This window comes from Pagrus pagrus (assembly GCF_965226575.1).
Source record: "Pagrus pagrus genome assembly, chromosome: 8".
In the NCBI taxonomy this organism is placed as follows: domain Eukaryota; kingdom Metazoa; phylum Chordata; class Actinopteri; order Spariformes; family Sparidae; genus Pagrus; species Pagrus pagrus.
The window spans coordinates 25,071,690-25,093,934 of record NC_140192.1 but is presented as its reverse complement, the minus strand read 5'-3'; the positions used below and the strand labels follow the sequence as shown (position 1 = coordinate 25,093,934).

At 39.4% G+C, this 22,245-nt stretch overlaps 1 protein-coding gene across 3 annotated transcripts; it reads right to left on the bottom strand.

Annotated features, from left to right (window-relative positions):
* Positions 1–1,942: 1,942 nt before the first annotated feature.
* On the bottom strand, positions 1,943–14,484 carry adrb3a (adrenoceptor beta 3a). Of its 3 annotated transcripts, none has more exons than XM_084358888.1 (3): positions 14,206–14,484; positions 12,798–14,096; positions 1,943–3,573 (listed from the first exon to the last, which is right to left on the bottom strand). In XM_084358888.1, the coding sequence occupies exons 2-3, from the start codon at positions 14,078–14,080 to the stop codon at positions 3,546–3,548; spliced, it is 1,311 nt and encodes a 436-aa protein (XP_084215014.1). In that variant the 5' UTR covers positions 14,081–14,096; positions 14,206–14,484; the 3' UTR covers positions 1,943–3,545. The 3 variants fall into 3 exon arrangements, with proteins under 3 accessions (XP_084215014.1, XP_084215016.1, XP_084215015.1); XM_084358890.1 differs by having other exon boundaries at positions 14,215–14,484; XM_084358889.1 differs by having other exon boundaries at positions 12,798–14,484.
* Between the last annotated feature and the right edge of the window lie 7,761 nt (positions 14,485–22,245).

The following is a 22,245-nucleotide window of genomic DNA, read 5'->3' as shown; positions in this document are numbered from 1 at the left end:
TGATCATCAGTAAAATGCTGAATATCAGCCGAGTAACAGCAAAAATTCCAATGATGAACTCTGACTCCTGACCTGTGGTCATTTGAGGAAAAGCCTTTTGTGCATTCTTATATCCACTGCTACATTATGCTGTCAATGAGACTACTATTAGTAATTAGAAAGAGTATGCAATGGCGGAGGTTGTAAGCTGGAACCAGTGGCATGTGCCTCAGTCACGCCACCATGTTTTCAAGATAAATCCTTGATTCTTTATCTAATTAAGGTGCTGTTGACTCAATTTGATTTAAGGGTGCCTTTGACTTTCTTTTTGACTGAAATGCCCGGTGTTCTGAAAATATCTGTCCTGAAGAAAACTTTGCTCGGGTGCTGGCTCAGGACAAGTTGTTGGCACAGACAAACATGTTTAATGTCCAGTGATTTGCATTTGCAATCAAGAGAAGAGAGAGTTTAAACACTTCCAAGTAGTTCTGTGATTAAAAATGTTTGATCAAACACCGGTGTTTGATCAGATCACGGAAACACATCCTATAAATATCATTCCAGTAAAGCTGTATGGCCTAAAATTAGGACCTCGAGTTGTCTTGTGTGGAGGAGCTGCTCTGACAAAAAAAACTGTTGAATTTACACTTTAAAACTTCTTTGACTTCATGGTTTAAATGTGCAGTTTGACTTGAAACATGTAACATATTTTGTGAATGTTGTGGCCCTGCAAAGAATATAATGTATTACTTTCACTTTTTATTTCAAATCAAATAGTCCCAGTTGGACTTGAAAAGGTGGCTTCTTTCTTTTCCTTAAAATGTTTAGCATTGATTTCAATCTAATCCTCCACGCGGAATTTGTTGTAACAGGAATCAGCTGATAAGAAGGTGGTTTAACTCTCAGACAGGATAAGTGTTTCCACTCTGAGTTGCTGTGGCTTTCTTCCTGGATGATATTTCAGTAGTCACACAGCATGTCTGGCAGAGCTAATGTTGGTCTCAGTTGGTTTTCAAATGCCATCTGTTCTGCTCTGTGTTTACTTTTTAAAGTCCCAAATCTTGTAATTTCCTCTCACAGCACAACATGATGTCTGCTCAAACAGTAGCAGAGCCAAGTGACCGTGGTACTGGTGGGTGGAGGATTATGTAAAATACGAAAAATCAAGTTGTTAAGGTCTCTTCCCAGCATAGGGGCTGCCAAATTAAATCTGAAGGGTCACAAAATAATAAAGGGGGTTAAAGCAAAAAACCCAACATATTTCTGCCATATAAATAGTATATTTCAGTGCTAACTTTTCAGAAAATGTCTCTTTTTTCACATTAAATACTAGATGGGCCTCTAAAACTGCAAGACAATGCAAGCTTAGGAATAACTGTTGAAGTGTAGATGCACTGACTGGTGTATGGAGGCCTAAAAAGGCCAGAATCATTTGAAAACAATTAAGTGAAAGATCATCTACCAAGATTCACATGCTTTGAATTGAAAGTTGTAGTTGGTTATTTAGACTTTAAACTTTTGGGTTTTGGGTTTGTAACTTTAGATAAAAACTTGAATTAAGATAAAACAAGCAATTGTTCATGGTTTAGTTAGTTAGTTAGTTAATGTGTAAGGTACAGAAAAAAAAGACTAAAGTAACAAGAGGCAAAGGCAAAATATGAGTGAGGGAGTGAGAACAGGCTGCATTTTTTTATCTTGAATTTTGGTGATTTTTACATCGAAGTTTTTGATCTGACTTGAATTTTTCTTATCTTAAAATGTCAAGTTCAATTTGAGTACTTGAATATGTTCTTTTAAGGCCATATTACTCTAATGCTATGAGTTGTTGGTAAACATTATGCATTCACTTGTTAAACATTATTATGGCCTTTGTTTACTTCCACAGTGGTGAGTTTGCAGAGAAAGCACACATGAGCAACGTCACACAGTTTTATAAGATTTTATTTCTCAATGCAACAGATGATGTAATGTAATGCACAACACAGTCCTGACAATAGATAAGGTTAAGAAGACCTCTTCCATCGAGTCCATTATTTTCCTTATTTGAACATTTCAGAGTGTTATTGAACTCATAACATTGCCGCTTGCCAAATGAAAATAGGTAGAGAATTTACCAACAACATAGCATGTAACAGGAGTGTTTTGCTATGGTTACCCACAGTTTATAATACTGTACCTTGACCTTGAACAATTAATATTGATTTATGATTGATCGTTTGCTGTTTGAGGAATTATGTTTGAGTTGTCCTTGTGGGATGTTAACAGCCAGCCAATCAGAAATCAAGCCAATTGAATATCCACAGCCATGGTATAAAATGGTATTCAAAGGACAATTTCACCCAAAAATGAAAAATTCAGTCATTATGTGATCTCCTCCATGCTGGTGCAAAGTCAGGTGAAGTTTCGTAGTCCACAAAACGTTTTTGGAGCTCCACAGTAAAACAGCATTGCAGCATTCTCCCAAACAACTGAAGTAGATGGAGACTTGAAAACTCTCCATACAGCTCATCCAGCGTAATCCAAGTCTATGGAAGTGCTGAGATCCTAAATTGCTTTGAAAAGACGTTATTTACACCCTCAACACGTGGTCGTTCTTGTGCATCCACTTCAGATATGTGTGTGCGCAAATGCTTGAAGCTTAGGTGACGTGAAGGCTACATTTAAGATTCCAGCTTTAAAAAGGGTGTAAAACACGTCTTTTCAAATCAATTTGTGATCTAGGGACTTCCAGAGACCATTTAATGTACTTTTTTTAGTTGTCCTTAAAATGTTTTAAAACAAGTCCTCATCTTCTTCAGTTGTTTAGGAGAATGCCTCAACGCTGTTTTGTTGTGAAGCTCCAGAAATGTTTTGTGGACTACGAAACTTCACTTGACTTGTGACATTGGGATGGGTAGATAATGATAGCAAATTTTCATTTTTGGCTGAATTGCTCCTTTAAGCAAGACACCTATTGAGCGGATACAGATTCGAGGATCAAAACAGAACAATTAAGACTGAAAACAGACGCCAGAGTTGAATATTTGAATGCACAGCCCTTTGCTTTAGCTGATATGACACTGAGGAGTTTGTGCCATGAACATGAATACATCTTAACTGCACAGTGCAGACTGCCTTGCCAGCATTTTGGCCTTGTATTAAGCTAGACAATGTTGTATTTTGCTAGAGATTCTGTGTATCATAAAAAGATAACTTACCAGATAATATGCTGTACAAAATTATTTGACGATGTCATTTTTGAAACCACAGGCCACAAACACCACGTCCAAAGGTTTACTGGAATGCATCTAAAACCTGCAGTTAAGTCTTATTCAGGAAAAGTCATTGAGAGGCTCAAAGTTGGTGTCACCTTATGTCTGTGAAGTGCTGAGTTGCAGCGGTCTGTCCCCTGTCCACAGAGGCAGCCCCAGAGTTCCTGTCCAGACCAAATCAGCTGTTTCTCTCGACAGTCACTCCAGTTGTACTCTTCTTTAGCTTGTCCTTGCTGCCGTTCGGTCCCAGCCCTTGTGGGAATCACAGTATCGGCTGGAAAAGTAGTTTGTTTCAGTAGCTTGACATTTTACAGTTCATCCGTCGTTTTCCTGCAATGTAAAGCTGAGAAGAGACGGACATAGTTACATGTAATGTTTCTGTCAGAACAAAGGCCCTGTGATAACAGACATGACTAAAGAGTGTATTTTAAAAGTGGTAGGAAGAGATAAGGTGACGTCACATTGGGAGGAATGTCATTACAATCAGTATGACCTTCTGTTTTGTCCCTTTTAGTCTCCAAGGGTGTTTTTACACCTAACCTGTTTGGTTTGGTTAAAACGGACCCTGTTGCATTTTTCCGGTTGGTGAGGTTCTTTTGGGCTGGTGTGAAAGCTGTCAATCAAACCCTGGTGCGTACCAAACAACCACGCCGAGACTGCTTGAATCTACCTTCCCTGATTAATAGGTCAAAAGCTGAAAACTGCTGTGCTTGCATCATACTCAATGTACTGTGACAGTTTATTAAAGTCCATTAAAAAGTGCGTGGCAGCAATCCCACAGTAAGAATAAGCCCTGAGTCATTACTGTACAGGATGCATCCCTTTCATCCTGTCTCGATCGGTTTATTATTATTACTAGTAATGTTATTATTCGACATGCTGTCGACTTGCATTCTAAAAATACCAATAATGCTAATAATTAGTTATTTCTTTGTGTTCTTTGTGACACTAAAACACATAAACACACATCAGAAGCATCAAAGGGCCGCATAAACTGCTGTGGCATTTGATTTCACTGCGCGTGGCCGAGATGATGCGCTAATGATGCAGGATGACAATCGCCAAAACTGTCCAGTCAACAAGTTACATAGTTATGTTTACTCTTCTTGGTTTGTTTGTAAAATGTAAGTGTTGGGTACGTTTTTCCAGTTAGCCCGGACCAAATAAACCGAACTACAGGTGTGAAAACCCCCTAAAAGTGGAAGAATTGCAGAATTTACCCTTAAGAGTGACAAAGTACACTTTTTTAATCCTATTTTTCCATTAAATTCTTCAAGTTTCAGCCTCAGTGGTTTAGTATTAGTGAAAAAAACCTGATTATATTTTTGACTTAGCGTGCTGCTGTTTCTTTCTGTGTGTTACCGTGACTTGTTGGCCTGTGCTGGTCACACCCTGTTTGGCATTTCAGTTTCTATCAGATAAGAAGCAGCAACGGTTTGTTGTCTTGCAGGTTATTTTTATGTACAATGTTGTTTTGATGTGGAAAAACAGCATCTATATCATGGCTGCACCTGTCCCATTTTGTTCAGTTTCTCTTGCTTATTCCAGAAAGTAAAAACAAAGTTGTCCTCATCCTTTATGAAACTCATGTGAACCATTTTTTCCTTCAACAAGACAGGAATTCTGATGCTATCACCTCCACTGTACATGTCCCCACAGGAAGACATAAATTACCTGGAACTGTAAGCTTCACAGAAAAGTGAACGCATGCAGGAAAGAAATACACAGGAACCAAATGTGGCCACATCAGAATTCACATCCCAGTTGAGAGTAGACTTATTCAGGTCTTTGGTCTGTTTCACTAATGTCTCACAGGTTCGAGGGGTTCTGGACAATTTAGTGGAAAAGAGTCCAAGAAATATATTATGTTTTACATTCTGTTGAATCTCACATTTAAACAGGAGTTGTTGGATTGTTTTAATTTGATTGATTCACAAACCACAGGCATAGTTTGCACATATTTTGTAGTCTCCATACACTTTAGAGGAGCTAAGCTCATCTAAGGTAAGGAAAATTCATCCATCATGTGTGACATGTGTATTTTCTGTTTTAAAATCTGCCTGTCAAAGAGGGAATAATCAAAAGATACATATTTTTCCTTGTACCCATTATGTTATTTATTCATCTAGATTGTTTTGGTGTGAGCTGCAGGGCTTTGGAGATATTGGCTGTAGAGATGGATCTAGATGGCGCTCAGCTTGTGATTATCTTGTGTAACTGACAAATGATTTCTGGAAAGAACGGCTGGCTGCAGCAACAAGTGACAGGTTACCAACGGGTTTAACCAGCCAATCAGGCCAAAGTCCAGAATTGTTAACTGGTCTGACTTTCACAGACAGTGATGGAGGGCTTCTTTAAAAGCGTGACCTATCAATGACTTCACTACAACAACAAATTTCAAAATGCGCATGTGATATGATGGGATCACACAAGCCGTGACGCCCATCAACATGTTCACATAATGACCTGTGACTACTCAGACCCATGACTGCCATCACATCTCTGAACTTGGCCTTCGTTTTATCTCAACTACACAAATATAAAGTCTCGTGATTGCATCTTGTACAGTTGTGATGCTATTGCGCTGACAGAATCAGTCCACAGATAGACAGATGGACATATAAACACAAGGCCAAATACTGAAAATTGCTTCTGTGTAAGTTTGCACAACAAAAGGTGTCTCCAGGGCTACATATTCCCATGACACACACAAAGATTCACAAAGTGAAAACATAACCATCCAACACTGTCGTAACTGGTAAATATAATACATATAATATAACCCTAACCCATATGCCAGCAAAAAGTGCCACTCAGTTGGGTTCCACTTCTTGACAGAAGCAAGCTACTGCAAACTGTAGTTACACTACTTGTTTAAAAGTGCGATATGTAAGAATTATATTTGAAAACATTTGAAAATTAAATAAATTGTCAATAGCATGTGAAAAAATAAGTAGAAAAAAAAAAAAGTTTTGTGTTGTGTTGCAAGATAGCTACTGAAGTTAGCATGCTAATCAGCTAGCCCCTGCTTTCCCAGTCCAAAACACCAACAATTCCCCAGTGCTCCGAGCTCCCAGTCCCAACTGCTAGCTGTACAGCTATCTGAGCTAACAAGCTAACTGCAGCTACAGTTAGTGGTTACTTTGGTGACATACTGCCCCCTATTTGTATTTAGTATGAATTCAAGAGGTGGCCAATTCTTACATATTGCACCTTTTAACTATATGTATTCAGCACTGGACTTTCAGTCACGCAGTCGAAGTTGATTTTAGCTGCTGTTGTAGGTAAACGACAAAAACAATATCCAGTTAGATTCATTTCTTTTTTAATCCGTTCAAATTTAAACAAATGAGAGTTAAACAACTCTCAAGTGTTTGCTCAACTCCAGGATGCCTCCATTTAAACAGCGTCATGCAGTGTGATTGGTTCTTCTGATATCAGAGAGGCTTGAGTTGGAGGTTTCCCACAGGTCACAATTCCTGGTAAACACACGACCTGTCCTGCACTGTACATGAAACACTGGAACTGTTTACACAATTCTGAAATTGTCTTTCATGGTTACTGCTCGCTTTATTTTGGCACAGGGAGGACAACGTGCCCACTGATAAGCACTTTTGGGATGGTAAGTCGGCATGCGTGGGAAATTATTCTAATTACATCTAGAAATTTGCATAAAGATACAGCTTGTTCCAAAACCACACAATTAATTATTAACCTGAGACTCTGGCATTATAAACACAATGTCCTTTAAGATTTGTTCCCGTGAGTTGTCTGCAATATTTACACAAGCATTTGGAGAAATGAGTCACTTGTAGAGACTTATGTCACTGGAAAAGAGATTCTCAGCCCAGTCGCCCAGGATGAAATGTTGGCAGTTTCTGCAAACCACTGATACATTCACATTTGTATGTGTCATAGGCCTATTTACCATATTTACATTTCTACAAAATGTGTCATATCATGTTCACATGACATGTTTATGAACTGATGTTCATATTGGTAGGTGGTGAGGATGAAGGTCGACAAGAAGGCGAGTAGGCTGCCAGCCCAGTCACTGCAGTTCGGGACTGGACAGTATGAAACCACTGGATATTTTTAAGGAGACCTCAGGACAATTTCCTACCATGTTTGTTGCGACAAAATCTATTAACTTTAAGCAAGTCTTTTTTTTTGCCTAAATCTATGGCTGTCATTTGCACCACCTTTTGAAATGGCCAGTTTTGTCCCCATCAATTTAAAAAAATATATTTTTTAAAAAATGCTCTGAAGAATATCTTGCACCAAGAAATGTTAACTAACAAATGAGAACAAATACTTTGCTGTCCAGCAGTGCCTGCAGTTGAAAATGGCTGCTGTTGATTCTGATGTGAACATGATATGCAAAGTAGCCTCCAACACGTGCATTAATACAAATATTGTTTCATTGGATAATGGATGTGATCAGCATATAGTGTAATCCGCACACATAATATTACTTATCCATATCGTAATTATCTACTTTAATATCACATGCAGTCTTCCCAATACAAGCACTGCCCTTGCCTAAACCTAGCCAGAACTTAAGCACAGCGTTGTCACAAAATAAAACTTAAAATTGGAGCTGAAGAAATGTAAGGCTGCAACATAAAGAAATGTTACGTTTCAATATATCTGTGGTTCGCAGAAACATACGTTGTCAACATTTATTCAGATAGAGATTCTCCACTGTTTCTCTTTGTTGTAATTTTTTGTTGCCAAATGTGTTTGTTTCTGATGTCATGGGAAACTACCAGTGAGTGCAAGCTTCTGCACTGCTTGTTGTGATCCATCATATGAGCTAAATCTGGACGGATCAGTGCCATAAGTGTTTGCTTTTCACATATCACCTTATGCTCATCCTCCTTTAGCTTTCTAAGGATGTAAAATGTTTTAGTGTGAGCATGAAACATGACTTTTTTTTTTTTTACAGTTTTCAGTGCTGTTTACTCAGTTACTCAGCAACATGTTCCCTATCGTGTCTGTTTATACTCTGATTTTGATGCAGAAGCACAGCTATAGCACACAGCATCCTTCCTGTAGAGTATGACCTCTATAATGAAGGCCTGCCTGTATGGCTCCTGTACTGTGTCTCTGCCTGAATATTATTCCTGTGTCTCTGCTTAACAGTAGAGCTCTGGTTGTGTTTCTAAATTGGTCTATCAGACAGAGAGTCCTCATTTCCGCTACATATTCACACTTCAATGTAGTCCACAACCTCGTCAGCTGCTGCTCTTTGAAATGAAATGTTCCACTCTCTGTTGGCTTAATTTTAGTGTTCTCAATCATGGATAAAGTGTGCTAACAAACCCCCCCTCTGCTCAGCGCTGCCTTTCAAATATATTAAGATTTTGTCTTAAGTACCCTAAATACACATATTAGGACTAACGCAGGAGCAGCCTGTCTCACTTGAGAGCATTATGACAAGTCAGAGATGGGATGTCACTAAGTAAATTTACCCAAGCACTGTACTTTTTGAAGTATTTGTACTTTACTATCTGCTACTTTATACTTCCACAGCACTACATTTTGTAATCCGTTGACCCATATAGTATACAGTATAAACATTCATGTAAATATATATGCATAATGTACTTGTACTTGTACTTTTCATACATTTAATATGAGATACTTTGAGACTTTTGCTCAAGTACTATTTGTATGAATGACTTTTACTTTTACCAAAGTCATTTTTTAGCACAAAATCTGTGCTTTTACTTAAGTATGACTTTCTACAACACCGACAAAAACAAAACACAGCTAAACCTTAAAGGGTAACATTCAATTTTACACAGTAAAGTGTGTTTACAGAGCTTATGGAGTACTACTGCAGATGTGAAAAAAAGTAGCATAAAGCCATTTGTGGCTCCAGAGGAAGCTGCATGTAATTGTAATGATACATTGCTATTTAGTTGCTAAATTGCATTGTGGGTAATGTAGGCACCAGGTAAACACACCTGTAAACACACTTTAATGTATAAAATTAGTGGAGTTACCCTTTGAATACTCCAATTCACATATTTGGACTAATACAGCAGAAGCCTGTCTCACTTTAGAGCATAATGACAAAAATAAAGGAAGACACAACTAAACCGTAAGTCATTCTGTAAAAACAGTCATGTGGACTGCACAGCTTTCCACATTTGCCTCCACTTTGATGCCAAAACATCTAAATTTATACTCATGAAAGATGAATTAGAAACGCCGTCATGCAAGGAATCCATAAAGACTTGTCATATAAGATGGTGCATACGTGACAGAAGCTGAAGGCTGCTGTGGATGTTGATAAGGGCAGCAGTAATACGCCTGCATGTTTTCCTGTGAAAACAAACTATTGATAATGGCCTTTCTGTGCAGTGCAGCGCAGCGCAGCCACTCTTCCCTAGTAACCATTCCTGTCAGTGGTTGTACCTCCTGTTTTATCAGCCCTGTTACATCAACTTAACTAGACCTGCTGTTGCATGTTGTCCTAGGGTTTAAAGGAAATACACTGCTCAATTGCTCTTTTGTGCAGCTGGTTAAATAGATATAGAAAGTTAACTGAGGACGTCTCTCACCTTGCATTGCATTATCAGCAATAACTAAACCAATTCAGCAGCGCGGACTCTACCTGGAACCATTTGTCTTATTCCTATTTAAAACCTGTCTCTGAGTCATTCTCGAGCGGCTGGTCTCACTTACGTTTGTAATCCTGCTCAAAGCGCAGGGTGAGTCCGCTGAGCCTTCCTCTTGGGGTGATTTACTACAGAACACACCAGGCTCCTTTTAAGGAAGACTTTTATATGCTCCTAAATGTCTCTCATTTTACAGCCTCATTGATTATGTCTGTAAAATCTCGCTGAGAGGATAAGAGAAGAGCAAAATGATATAGTATAGTGTGCAGAATAAATATTTAAGATTAAACACGCCTCTGTCATAAAACTGGGTTATTCATGGGAATTTGCAAAGCAAGAGCTGTCGTGGAAGAAAGGGATTAAGTTGTGCCACTTGTCAAATTAAATTTAATTACGAGTTGTGTATTTAAATGTTATCTTCTACTGATTTTATATTTGTATGTTTATTACTGAAATTCAGGGGCGTCACTCGTGTCGAAAAATGGTGATATAAGGGCTAAGATAATGACACCGACAACCTACTGTACAGTAGGTACATGTCACAAGTTATGTTTTAATATAAGCAGCATTAATGATACAATTCAAGCACTTTTCAAGGGCAAAATATTTCAAAATTAAGGACCAATAATGTATATAGATGCTCTCATTTACAAGTCTGTCCAAGCACAGTACTCAAGGGTGTCACTGTGTTGAAACGTGGTGGGAACAGAAGGGCTCAGATGAAAAAAAAATGTATTAAGTGATCTTCAACATATGAAATCAAGAGATTGTATGAGGTCAGAATAGATAATAAAATAATAATAATAATAATAATAATAAAATTTAGCAAATATAGCAAATATTGTGAGTTCAATTTGTAAATGACACACTTCTTACACCAGAGATAGACAACCTTTTACTTAATATATAGAAAACTGATTTTTCTAGAATCTGCCAGTCATGCCAAAACTCATAACTGTGTGATATATGTCTTCCTGTATTCTGTGACACATCCGTTGTGAACCTTTTGTGGGTTATAGAAGAAGAATCATACATCACATGTTGAGCTGTCCAACCCCTGTTAACCTGTGTTAATCAGGGTGTTCTCATTGGCTGTCGGTCTTGTAAACAGCCTCTCCAGTCGTGGGGGGAAGTCTTGTGCGCAAGTGATAAAAATTTATCTGCTGCAGGAGATGTTGGGCAGGGCACACTGAGGCCCACTGACAAGAGACATACTGTACTTAGTGTGCCAAGCAGTTCTCCGAATCAGCCTAATACTGTACACATCACCCAGAGCCACATTACAGTCATCACATCTGGGACACCATTTTTATATGTTAGATATTAGATAACGACACTGACAAACACAAAATCTGCATTAAAAATTCAGCAGGTTTCCATAGAAGAAACAATTATTAACTAGTGAGCTCAAAAATTAAATAATGCCCACTGCAGACACAGTACCAACAACAGCACTGTGGACATCTGCTAGTTGTTTTTATTACACTGACATCAGCGTAATTCAAAGATTGATTACAGGTAACATAGTGCAGTAACTGATACAGGTACAGTCCTCAAATGTTTATTGAATCATGTATAAAAATCTAAATATTAAGTTTCACTTTTAGTTTTGAGATATTGTACCTCCCCAACAGCAGCCAATGCTTCAGAAATGATTTATTTTTCTGCACTGTTCAGCCCAGTCTATTTTACTCCTGGTCAGCAGCACACTGATGTATTAGAACACATCCAAATATGGACCTCTGCTTTTATTAAATGCACAGTGGCCAGTAAAACAAAAGTGTTTTATCAAATATCACATTTTTATAAAATTACCCACAGTTCTTGGACACGATATGTGCCGAGCAAATGTCTTGTTATAGTATTGAACGCGGGTTGAGGGGGTTACTTTAAAAATGTATTCAAATACAGTTACTAATTAATAATAAACTAAAAAATGTAGTCAGTAACGGAATACAAGTATCACAATATTAAAGTAATGTAACTTGATTACTTTCAGTTACTTTGTGATTACCTCAATACCAAACATGCAAATAAAGGCAAAAGAAAAAAAAGTCAATGAGAGGACTTTTATTTAACCTTAATAACAAGGCCAGAGTTCTGGTGTGTGAGACTCCTCATATGTGCGCATGTGCACTGTTACAGACCACATTATGTTAAAAAATGTTAAACTTGTAAGAAAATGGATATTTTTGGTGATAGATGTTGACATTAGTCAGACATGACGAATAATTATTATTTTCTATAATCATTTCCTTTTTGACTATTTTGTTGGCAACTATAATTTAGCAGACTGAAACAAGCACACATGTGTAAGCAATTTTTAACATCATCATTGAAAAGTACTTAACTAATCTGCAACAGGATGTCAAAAAGCAGTAAGTCATGTAAATTCTTTGATTAATAGATTCTTCACCGTAATTCTTCGCACTTCGGCTTCAAAGTGCAAACTAACTGCTCACATGTCACATGGTTGACCACTGACATCGGCCTAACACTTAGGTCTATTGATTTATTAGCAAAAAATAAATAATGAGTACAAAGGTGACTGATAAATCTTAAGATTTCACCCCACAGTGAAAACGACTCGCTGATAAACTTCACTGTCTTCTCAGTGTCAGAGAGATTTAAACGTCTGAGTCAAGATGCACTGAGATTCCATGATGTTACATTATAAAATGTATTTTACTGGATTCTATTATTAATTTAAACATTCAGGAAAGTTAAAACGCAGACTGTAATGCTGGTTAATGTCGTATTGATCAAGATGTTGTGTTCACGTGCCCAATAGCCATCAAAATTGTGTCTTTAAACTATCTGTTTTTACTTGAAGAGGAGGAAGTATTTATGTGTTTTTAGGCAAAAAAAAATTTTAAACAGCATAATATTTAAACAAAATGTTTGAGTGGGTAAAATAAATTGAAAGAAAAGAACTTACTATTGTGGCTCTGGTTCAGATAAGTCACTGAACTGTGTGCTGCCGTTGGACTGCAGAGGACCAGGGGAAGCCTCCTCATTTTTGCTGCTTCCCTGAATACTGTCCTCGGTCCTGCTGTTTGAAGACTTCTGGAAAGAGCCGGCTGTGCCTGACTCAGGCTGCCACAGAAAGCAGGAGCAGCGAGTCCGCAGCTCTTTATAGAAAGTATTGAGCCACACTGTGGAGACCCACGGACAGCCCAGCAGGCTCTTGAATGCTGCACGAAACTCTGGACTCCTGCAGTAGATGATAGGATTGAGGCCTGAGTTGATGTATCCCAGCCAGTTTAACAGTCGGAAGATCCTCTCTGAGGAAACGCTATGAAATGCACTGATGATGTTGGCTACGAAGAATGGCAGCCAGCACACAGTGAAGGTCCCCATGATGATACCCAGGGTCTTGAGGGCCTTGTGCTCTTTGACGACCATCAGGCGTGACGGTCTGCGCTTGGTGCTCTTGGTCCGCACTGCATTGTTGTAGCTGCTGGAGCCCGCACAGCCCAATGGCACGATATTGTTGATGTGGGGGCTAACTTGCATCTGGGCTGTTGGACACTCACTCTGGAAACGCATGCGATTCTTATCTATGAGCCTGACCTGACGCGTGGCTATTAGAAAGACTTTTGCGTACACAAATATCATTATGAGCAGTGGAATGTAAAAAGACATTGTAGAAGATACAATAGCATAGGCCTTGTTGGTCACAAAGTCACAGCAATAAGGGTCATCGTAGCAACGTTTCGCTTCAGGAGATTCATCTCTCCAATACCCATTCATAATTGGCACAAAGGAAATTAAGGAGGACAGAGCCCACACTAAACAAACTATTACCCTGGCACGGCACTTACTGAGCAGCACCTTGTGTCGGAGTGGTCTCGTAATGGCTATATACCGATCCACTGCTATGCAGCAGAGTGTCTCTATGCTTGCCGTCACACACAGGACGTCCACAGAAGTCCAGAATTCACAGAATGTATCACTGAGCTGCCATTTACCTGTCACCACAATAGTGGCCCCCAGGGGTACCACGAAGACCCCCATGATGAGGTCCGCACAGCCCAGGGACATAATAAAAATGTTTGTGGTCGTCTGCAGCTGTGAAGTGACAGCCACAGCGATGATGACCAGCAAGTTTCCCACCACTGTGGTCAGTATGATGATGACCAGTACGATGAGGCTCCAGGGTCCCGCAGGATCATAGTCATGTCCCGTTTGTGTGCTGTTGGTGCTTAGGTTGCCATCCATTATTCACCGGCACGACCTGGTCACAAAAAGTTGTTCATGTCAAAGTTAATAAAACTAAGGAAACTCCTTTTTATAGATAAATCTACTCAGAATAAAGAGCTTCCTCACTAAATGCCACAGCTTACATTTCACACCTTGTCAGTCTTGTTTGGTAGAGTTCAAGTCGCTTTCTGTGTCTCCAGAGACCTGATTGTTTTTGGAAGTTCCTCTGGTGTGTGCAGCAACATGTTCTCCAAAAAGATGTTTTCCAAAATGTCCAGGCAATATTAGTTCCCAGAGTTGCAACACTTTCGTGAATCCAGGGAACATCAAGTGAAAAAAAGTTTTTGAAAAGAAAACTCGTCCATTTCAGTCCATCCACTGGGACTCAGAGGAGTTTGCCGTGTTTGTCTCTGAATCCTGCATGAGCGACAATGCCAGAGTTGGACTGTTGGAGATCAAGCAACAGTGACGCTGTTGCAGGAACCACCAGAGTGCACCAGAGTGGCTATCCACTCTTTCTTTTGCTCTCTCTCTCTCTCTCTCTCTCTCTCTCTCTCTCTCTCTCTCAGTGCAGGTTGCCCAAGATTGTATTGGCTGTAATCACACCCTGGCTGAAGGCAGAGGGGAGGAGTTGAAAGTGTGCCTGTGTGCCGAAGCCATACAGGGATCAGTACCCTAATAGAGCCACACACATGCAGAAAATCACTCACACACACACACACACACACACACACACACACACACACACACACACACACACACATATATTTATATAACTGCAGGCAAAGAACTAATCCTGCATCACATAGTGTAAATCGGTGTAATGCATGTCAAATTGTCGCATTAAAACTGTTTATCTTTGTGACACACACATTGTTTACTTGTAAGTTTAACAGTATGTGATGACCATCAGCTCTTAAGCTTTAATGTCACTGCTGTTGTGTTGAATGTAGCAGCATCACTAAGCTTGTTAACTCATTAACTGTATCCGTCACCTGACTGTGTCAACAAGGTGACAGGCTTTTCCACTCCTGGCCTCTGTTCTCATTTTCAAATGATGCTGGCTTATGTCAAACACACACTTCCAAGGCTCAGCAACATTTTTTTGTCATTCATTTTAGACAACAGCTTTTCAGTAAACACAAAAATATTGGATGAACTTGTCAAGTTTTGCTGTTAAATTGTGATTATCATATCATTATCTTTACTTTAATACCACAACTCTAAAGATCTCTAGCCGGTTTATTTGTAATACAGTTTGTGGTCAACTTTGCAGACCGCAAGGCACGAGGCACCCCCAACTGAAGAGAACAGAAAATAAGTGCCCTCCCTTTGACTCGGCGCAGTAAAAGCAAAATAATAGATCACTATCTCGCTGTTCCTCAAGCTGCTGCACTGAAGAAGAACAATCAGGCAAATGCCTTCTATGCGATTCCCTTGAGATATCAGGCGCTGTGCTGCAGAGCTGCGCTCTCTTGTCACCGGGCAGTTCCTTCTTTGGTCTGATCAGCTCCACAACTGGAGCTCTGACAGCTCTGCATTTATTTACCTTGCATTTAACTTGTACTTTTAGAGAATGTAAAAATCAGAATACTCACATACGAATTGACATATTTGTTGGCAGTTATGCAGTGCAGAATATTCCCATGATTTATGATGAATTCATATTTTACCATTGAAGTGGCTATAGGCCTAATCAGTATTTTTATATTAACAAATGGCTGTTGACAAAGTTAAAGCAATGTGACGGAGTAAAAGTCACCATCATCATCCAAATCTGCAGCTCAACATGACTTCATGGCGCTTTATACACTAGTATGTTCAGCTCATTGTTTAGTTGTTAGCCCACAACTTTGCTGCTTTGGTTCACTCTTATCACTGTCTAGCACTGTTTTCAACCAGAGCATGCAGTTGTTTTCAGCCAAGTATGGCAGACAGACAGTTAGTGAGCTGCTGGTAAACATTTAGCAGCTAAACAACAAACAGCTAGACAACAAAAAGATTACTGAAAGTAAGTGAATGATGGACTTACATTCACCTAGGCAGCCAGAAAAATTTCTCTGTAACAGCTGGATGTGAAAATAGAAAAGAACTGCGAACAAGTTCATCCTAACAACTTAGGCTGCCCCCTAGTGGCCAAAAAAATCAGACATTACAGGATTAAGATACAATATTTGATGCCAAGGTTCCACAAATTCTTCAAGTACATTATTGCGATTTTATTACACCAGTCTTTGAGGTCTTACAAACATCACTGAGTTGTAATACCAAGTGAATACATGCTACTGCTAAAGGTAGCATCTGCCATATGAAGTAGCGTACTTTATAGGTTTCACAAAGCAGCTAAATTTGGCGACTATACTTAGAACTGTTTGTGTACCTGTAGGCTACGATCAATATCAAGCTATAGCCATGAGATGGTTAGCTTAGCCTGCTAATCTGGCTCTGTCAAAAACGAATGAAGCCCGATTACCAGAGCCTCTAAAGCTCACTACATTTTCATTTTCATTCTTTGGCTTTTGTATGGGTTAACTAAACAAGATATAACATGCTAATCTGTGAGCTCTGTGGTAGGTAGCTGAATTTTGTTATCTAAGGACAGAGCTGGGCTAGGTGTTTCCCGCTGTTTTGAGTCTTTATGCCAAGCAAAGATAGCAGTTGTTGGCTCCAGTCTAAGAGTTTTATCAATCTTGTCATCTAACTCTCAGCAAGACACGAACAAGCACATTACCAAAATGTCATACTATACTTCTTGAAAAGTGTATCTGAGTGATTTGGAGGCTACTTTAAATATAGCATAATTTTCAGGTTAATAAATGTATTGATACAGACACATGAAACATTTCACAGATGGCACAGAGCCTCCTTTGTTTTACTGAACATGAGTTTTTATGTCTACAGAAGGGAGAAGGCTGTCTGCATCTGTACTTATTTTTTGTCAATAAAAGTCACTCTTTAAACAAATGGCCCATTGGATGTTTAAGCAACTTGTGTTGCATTGTAGCATGCTTTTCTCATCATATACACAATGTCTTCCTACCCTTCTGAACCAGGTCTAAATGAACTTTTTTTTTTCTTTTTCACTTCATCACTCATCTGACAGGAAGTTGTGGAGTTGTGCGTGTACTCACAAAAGGGCAAAAGCGGACAAAAGCAAAACACTGGCGCCTTTTTAAAGCTGATGACCAAGAGGCCCCACCGGACGGCATTTCTGTAGATGAAGGTCACCACTGTGGAGCTGACAACTTGACAGCTGCTCATTTGTCTTTGCGTGAGAAGATGCCATTGGTGGATCTGGACCTGGTCCTGGTCTAGTCAAGCATGACAGCTGGCACAAGCTGAGTTGTTGATAGTTGAATCAGCCATGACAGCTTTCTCACCATTGCAGAAGTGCAATGGTGACATCAGTGTATTGTAGATGCAGGGATTTATATTGCATAATAAGTCATTTGCAAGTCAATAAGTCAATTTGCAATGTATTGATGAAGGTTTTCAGTTATCCAGGTCATGGTTATGAACTGGAACTGAAACAAGTCCAGTTGCCTACGATATAGCTCTTAGTATTTGTAAGAATTATTTTTTACATTCATTTAGCTGTAATTTTTCTTACCTGTGAATGAAAACCAGTTTGATGACATTGTGAGGTGTGTGTGCCATCATGGAAGTTGTTGTCTTTATTGTTAAAGGTTAATGATAGAATGGATGGGGGAGGGTGAAGCAATGAATCACAGTTTCTTACAGAGATGTCTGACTGCACTCTCTAAATCAAATACTTCCTGGTTGTGTCTGTGTTTTTGTTGCGGTTGGCTTGTAAACAAACAGCGAGTGGTGGTGATACATCTGATTGCTTGAGGTACTTTCCCCGGTAAACACACCAACCTCTTTGGCTCGCAACTATGTCTCTGGGCTAGGCAGAGTGGACACACTGGTGTCTGCAGGGCTGGCTGCCAATCTTGGATGCAGGACTTACCATACTTGGTTTCGGCAAGGCAGGGTTTGCCACGGGGCTGCTCGCGGAGGGCAGCCCACCCTTCAGACACTCTGTCCAAGCTCTCAAGCACAGAGATACAATGGCAGTGAAGAACAGCTCTGGAGGAGTATAACCAGAGAAGAGCAACAGCAGGCCGGTCAGATGGTCAGAATCTCCCGTATTAGCAGCACCGCTGGTTGTTTGTTATACAAGCCAACAGCCAGAATAACTGCACATAAGCTACATTTAATACAGAAAAAGTCTCAGGACTCAGAGGTGTTTAGGTAATATACGCATGCACGTAACTTTTATTCATATTACGTTTAGTCACATTCACCAAATTTCTTCCTCACTCTCTGATGTATCATCTGATGTTATAACCCCCTGGTACCTTGTTTAAAATTACAGATTTCTCTGGGTTTGAGCATATAGGAAACATTTGGTATCATTTAAGAACACAAACAAAATATAAAACAAAGGTCTATTTTTTTTTCAGATATTTTAATGAGGAAATATTACATAGTATACCTTTAAGGTCAAATGTGTGATGTCTGATCCGTAAAACATCAGCATCATGTGTTTTATCGTGCAAATCATTCAGATTAACGTGGTACTCATGGTGCACTTGACCTCAGCAATATGTCACTAAAATTTCTATGACACCTGTACCTGTGCCCCGCTTTGGTTGAAATGAGTTGTAGCTCAGGAGATATATTTGACAGCAACTGCATACTTCCTCTGAAAAAAAAATCCCGATTTACAGTGTGCAGAACGGTCAGGGATTTGCTCGGTTAGTGATGGCAATGCTGTAAATCATCAGAGCTGTCATAAGGATTTAGAAAGCCCCTTCGTTACAGGCTCACTACCCACATGTACAGTGCCCTGGGAATGTTTTCCTCCTCTCCATGGAAACCTTAAAGATGATAAGTTCCAATGAGCTTATATTAAAAAAACTTCTGGTATTTCTCTGTTGAGACTAACAGCATATAGCGAAGGCCTGATCCATGGCAGCCATCTGGACTCTACAAGCTTACATTTCAATTCACAACGCAATCCATCTGGTCAGTGCCAACACTCCCATGCTTGGAAAAGTCCACACAGTCACTCTCCCACTCATTGCCAATGAAGAATGCCAGAGGGTGTAAATCTTGCAGACATCAGTTTGCTCATATTCAGCAAGATTGATTGTAGGACATTTGTTAAAGACGAGATGTGGATTTTTTTTAATTGAGTGGCTGCTCGAGATATTGTTTGGATCTGCTGAAGTGTCTTTTCCAGAAGGGGACAAGAGAGACGTTTAATGTCTTCATCCTGTCAAACAAAAGTAAAACTGGAGCCGGCACCAGGAGTGTAATCACAATACAAAAGGAGTCAAGCTATTCCATTTTAAAAAGGCTACACTTTTATTTTGCATTCTTTTCACACCACACCTTCACCAGCATTTGGATTGTTTTCTGTACATCAGATGTTTAGGAATGCTTCCTGTGAGTTTGTTTGGCAGCTTTTTTCCTTTTGCACAGGAAACCCTACATTAGTTGGAGAAGCTAATCATGACTGGAAGGAGGAGGAAGGAGTGGCTGCAAGTGGAAAACAAAACTTCAGACCCGAGCACACTAATGATGGCTTTACCATATCCTCTACATGTAATATGATAATATGCATAATATGTAACATACATCAAGAATCTGAAGTAAATTAATCATGGAAATGATGTAAGACCAGAGAACATTTCCTACTCATGTGTGCATCCTGTGGGGGTTAAAGCCCAAAAGCAGTTCCTCTGCCAGCAGATACAGTATGAGGCCATGTGTTGAGGTGAGAGCAGGGTGGTTTAAAGACCGAGCTGTTCAGCCTTCCGCAACTCTCATGTCGTGGGTAAATCACACTCATTACGCTCTGAGTGGAACCACATGCAGAGAGTCTCTTATAAGGGGTGTATACAGGGAATACTGAGGGTTTATTAAGGCAGCTTTTGCCCTCCATACACTCTCAGGAGAGATGTCCAAGACCAATGTCAAGCTATTTTTGGGCCATCTTAAGTATTTCATTCTGAACACCACTCTGAATGCATACATATGCTTCCAATCTCAAGCTTAATAACCAAAAGTAAAAAGCGACATTTTGCATGATCCACATCTCAAAGCAAAAATGTCCTCTGCTTCTCTTTATATCAGGCTATTTGATAAGTTTTTGATTTGATTTGCATCCAGCTCATCATCATGCTTCATGAAAATGCATCATATTTACCTTCTGTAATTCATTACTCAAAAGTTTGTCATTTTGGTAAATACACTTTTTGGTTGTGACGAAGATGAGAAGATTCTTACCACCGTCTGTCTGAACTGTAAATATGAATCTACAGTTAGTAGCTAGATAGTTTAGTTTAGCATAAAGACCTATGCATCCCACTGCTTTTCTTGCCAAAATCACCCTACTCCACCTCTAAGTGGTTGCCTTTGTTGATTGCGTTGGTTGTACTATGTGTTACTCTGGTTGTGGATGCTTTTCGCAGAGCTGATAGAGCTGTTAATGAGCTGTAGTTTCCCCAGTTAACAGACCAACATGTTAGGCCTCCTGCCCGGTCTGCTGCTGCTCCTCTCAGGGTCACTCAGCCTCCGGAGCTGCTGTTTGCTGCCAGAGAGTCTCTGTGAGAACAGGCTGCGGACACCCACCTGTCTGCTCTGCCTAGCCCAGTGACACTGCAGCTGCTACAGCCAAACAGGTCAGTGTGTTTACCGAGGAAACAATAGTTTATAATCTTCTGTGTTTGTTTTAACTGCCTGCAACAAAAAAAAAAAACGGACACACAACTCATTAACACCTCGCCCAGTTAGCATACAGTTAGGAGATAGCACGCTAGCTATTTCTTCCTTATTTGTGGTCTGACAGTAATTTCACTGTGGTTTTGTTTGTACAATTTATAGATTACAGACACGTTTGATGGGGCTTACATAATTCACTTTCACTGTGTCTAATTACAAGTTCTGATTGGCAAGGTGCCTGCCAATACATAGCCGTAATCAGGGCTCTAGCTGTTGCAGTTTGCTTTGTTGCATTATGTGTACATTGATGTATGTACTGTAAATTGAAAGCAGAAGAAAAACTGAAATGGAATATAAAACTTTCTAAAAGTAACGTTTTCTTTCCATTTTGACATTTAAATGACAATTTGTTAGGAGGTTTCTTAGTTATTGATTTTCTTCGTTTCTTAGTTTTATAATCCATTAACAAAATTAAATCCCAGTCAATTATTTTTAAAAAGCTTTTCTAAATTGACCAAATAGTGCTTGATTATGATTAAAATGAAAGTCACTATTTTTGGTGGTTCCATAAAGCTACACATCCTCATACCTAAACGACTAAATAGATTAGGAAAACATTGTGGTTTTGCTTAAAATAACAACATTACTGTTTCCAACTTCAGTTACACTTCTTTCACTTATGTTCATTTTTCAAAAGCATGTATCCTGTTCGTGGTTGTAGAGGATCCCCGTGATAATTGAAATATTTGGTTTAGTTTCCTTAGTTAGCCTAGTTCCAATGGCTGCTCGATCAGCAATTTATGTTTTTTTTTATGTGGAGCACCAGTGAAATTTGTTTTAACCTGTACATATGTTAATACACGGATGTTTGTCATATATCTGTATGTGGAGGGGGTTGGTATCACTCAGGTTATGTCTACTAAGGGAAATCCTCCACTATGGTGTCTCTCCTTGAGGCAGCCTGTTAATTAAATGTCCATTCTTCAACATGTAGGAAGCTTTGCTTGTGTTTTCTTTGGGAGTACCCACATAGGACCAAGAGTCCCAAAACAGGACACGTGCTACAGGCAGCAGGCCAGCTAATTAGAGGATCATGTTGGGCTGGTTTTGAAAGCAAACACAGCAGTCACAACACTTTATGGATAATAACCATGCTGGGGTTTCCATTTGGTAAACATGGAAACAAAAATAAATGTGACCTGCCTTGTCTTGCTGCTTGTGACATTCACATTAAACCCCTGAACCCTTGGTCAGTCGGAGCTGGTCGTTAGGTGGCTGTAAATCTGCGAGACTGTTGGTGATGGCCATTACAACATGCTATTAAAAAATCCATACAGCCACAAGGTCTGCCATTATTGCTCTAAGGCAAACAATAAATTTGAGTCAGAGGTTGACACTGGCTTTATATCTTAATAAAAGAAGTGGTTTGGTTCTGATCATCCTCTGCATCA

Coding starts and splice junctions, on each gene's coding strand:
- adrb3a (XM_084358889.1), bottom strand. CDS start 14,080: ATGGATGGCAACCTAAGCACCAACAGCACACAAACGGGACATGACTAT. Junction 3,574..12,797: donor TCTGAACCAGAGCCACAATA/GTAAGTTCTTTT, acceptor GTCTCTTCTCAG/CTTTACATTGCAGGAAAACG.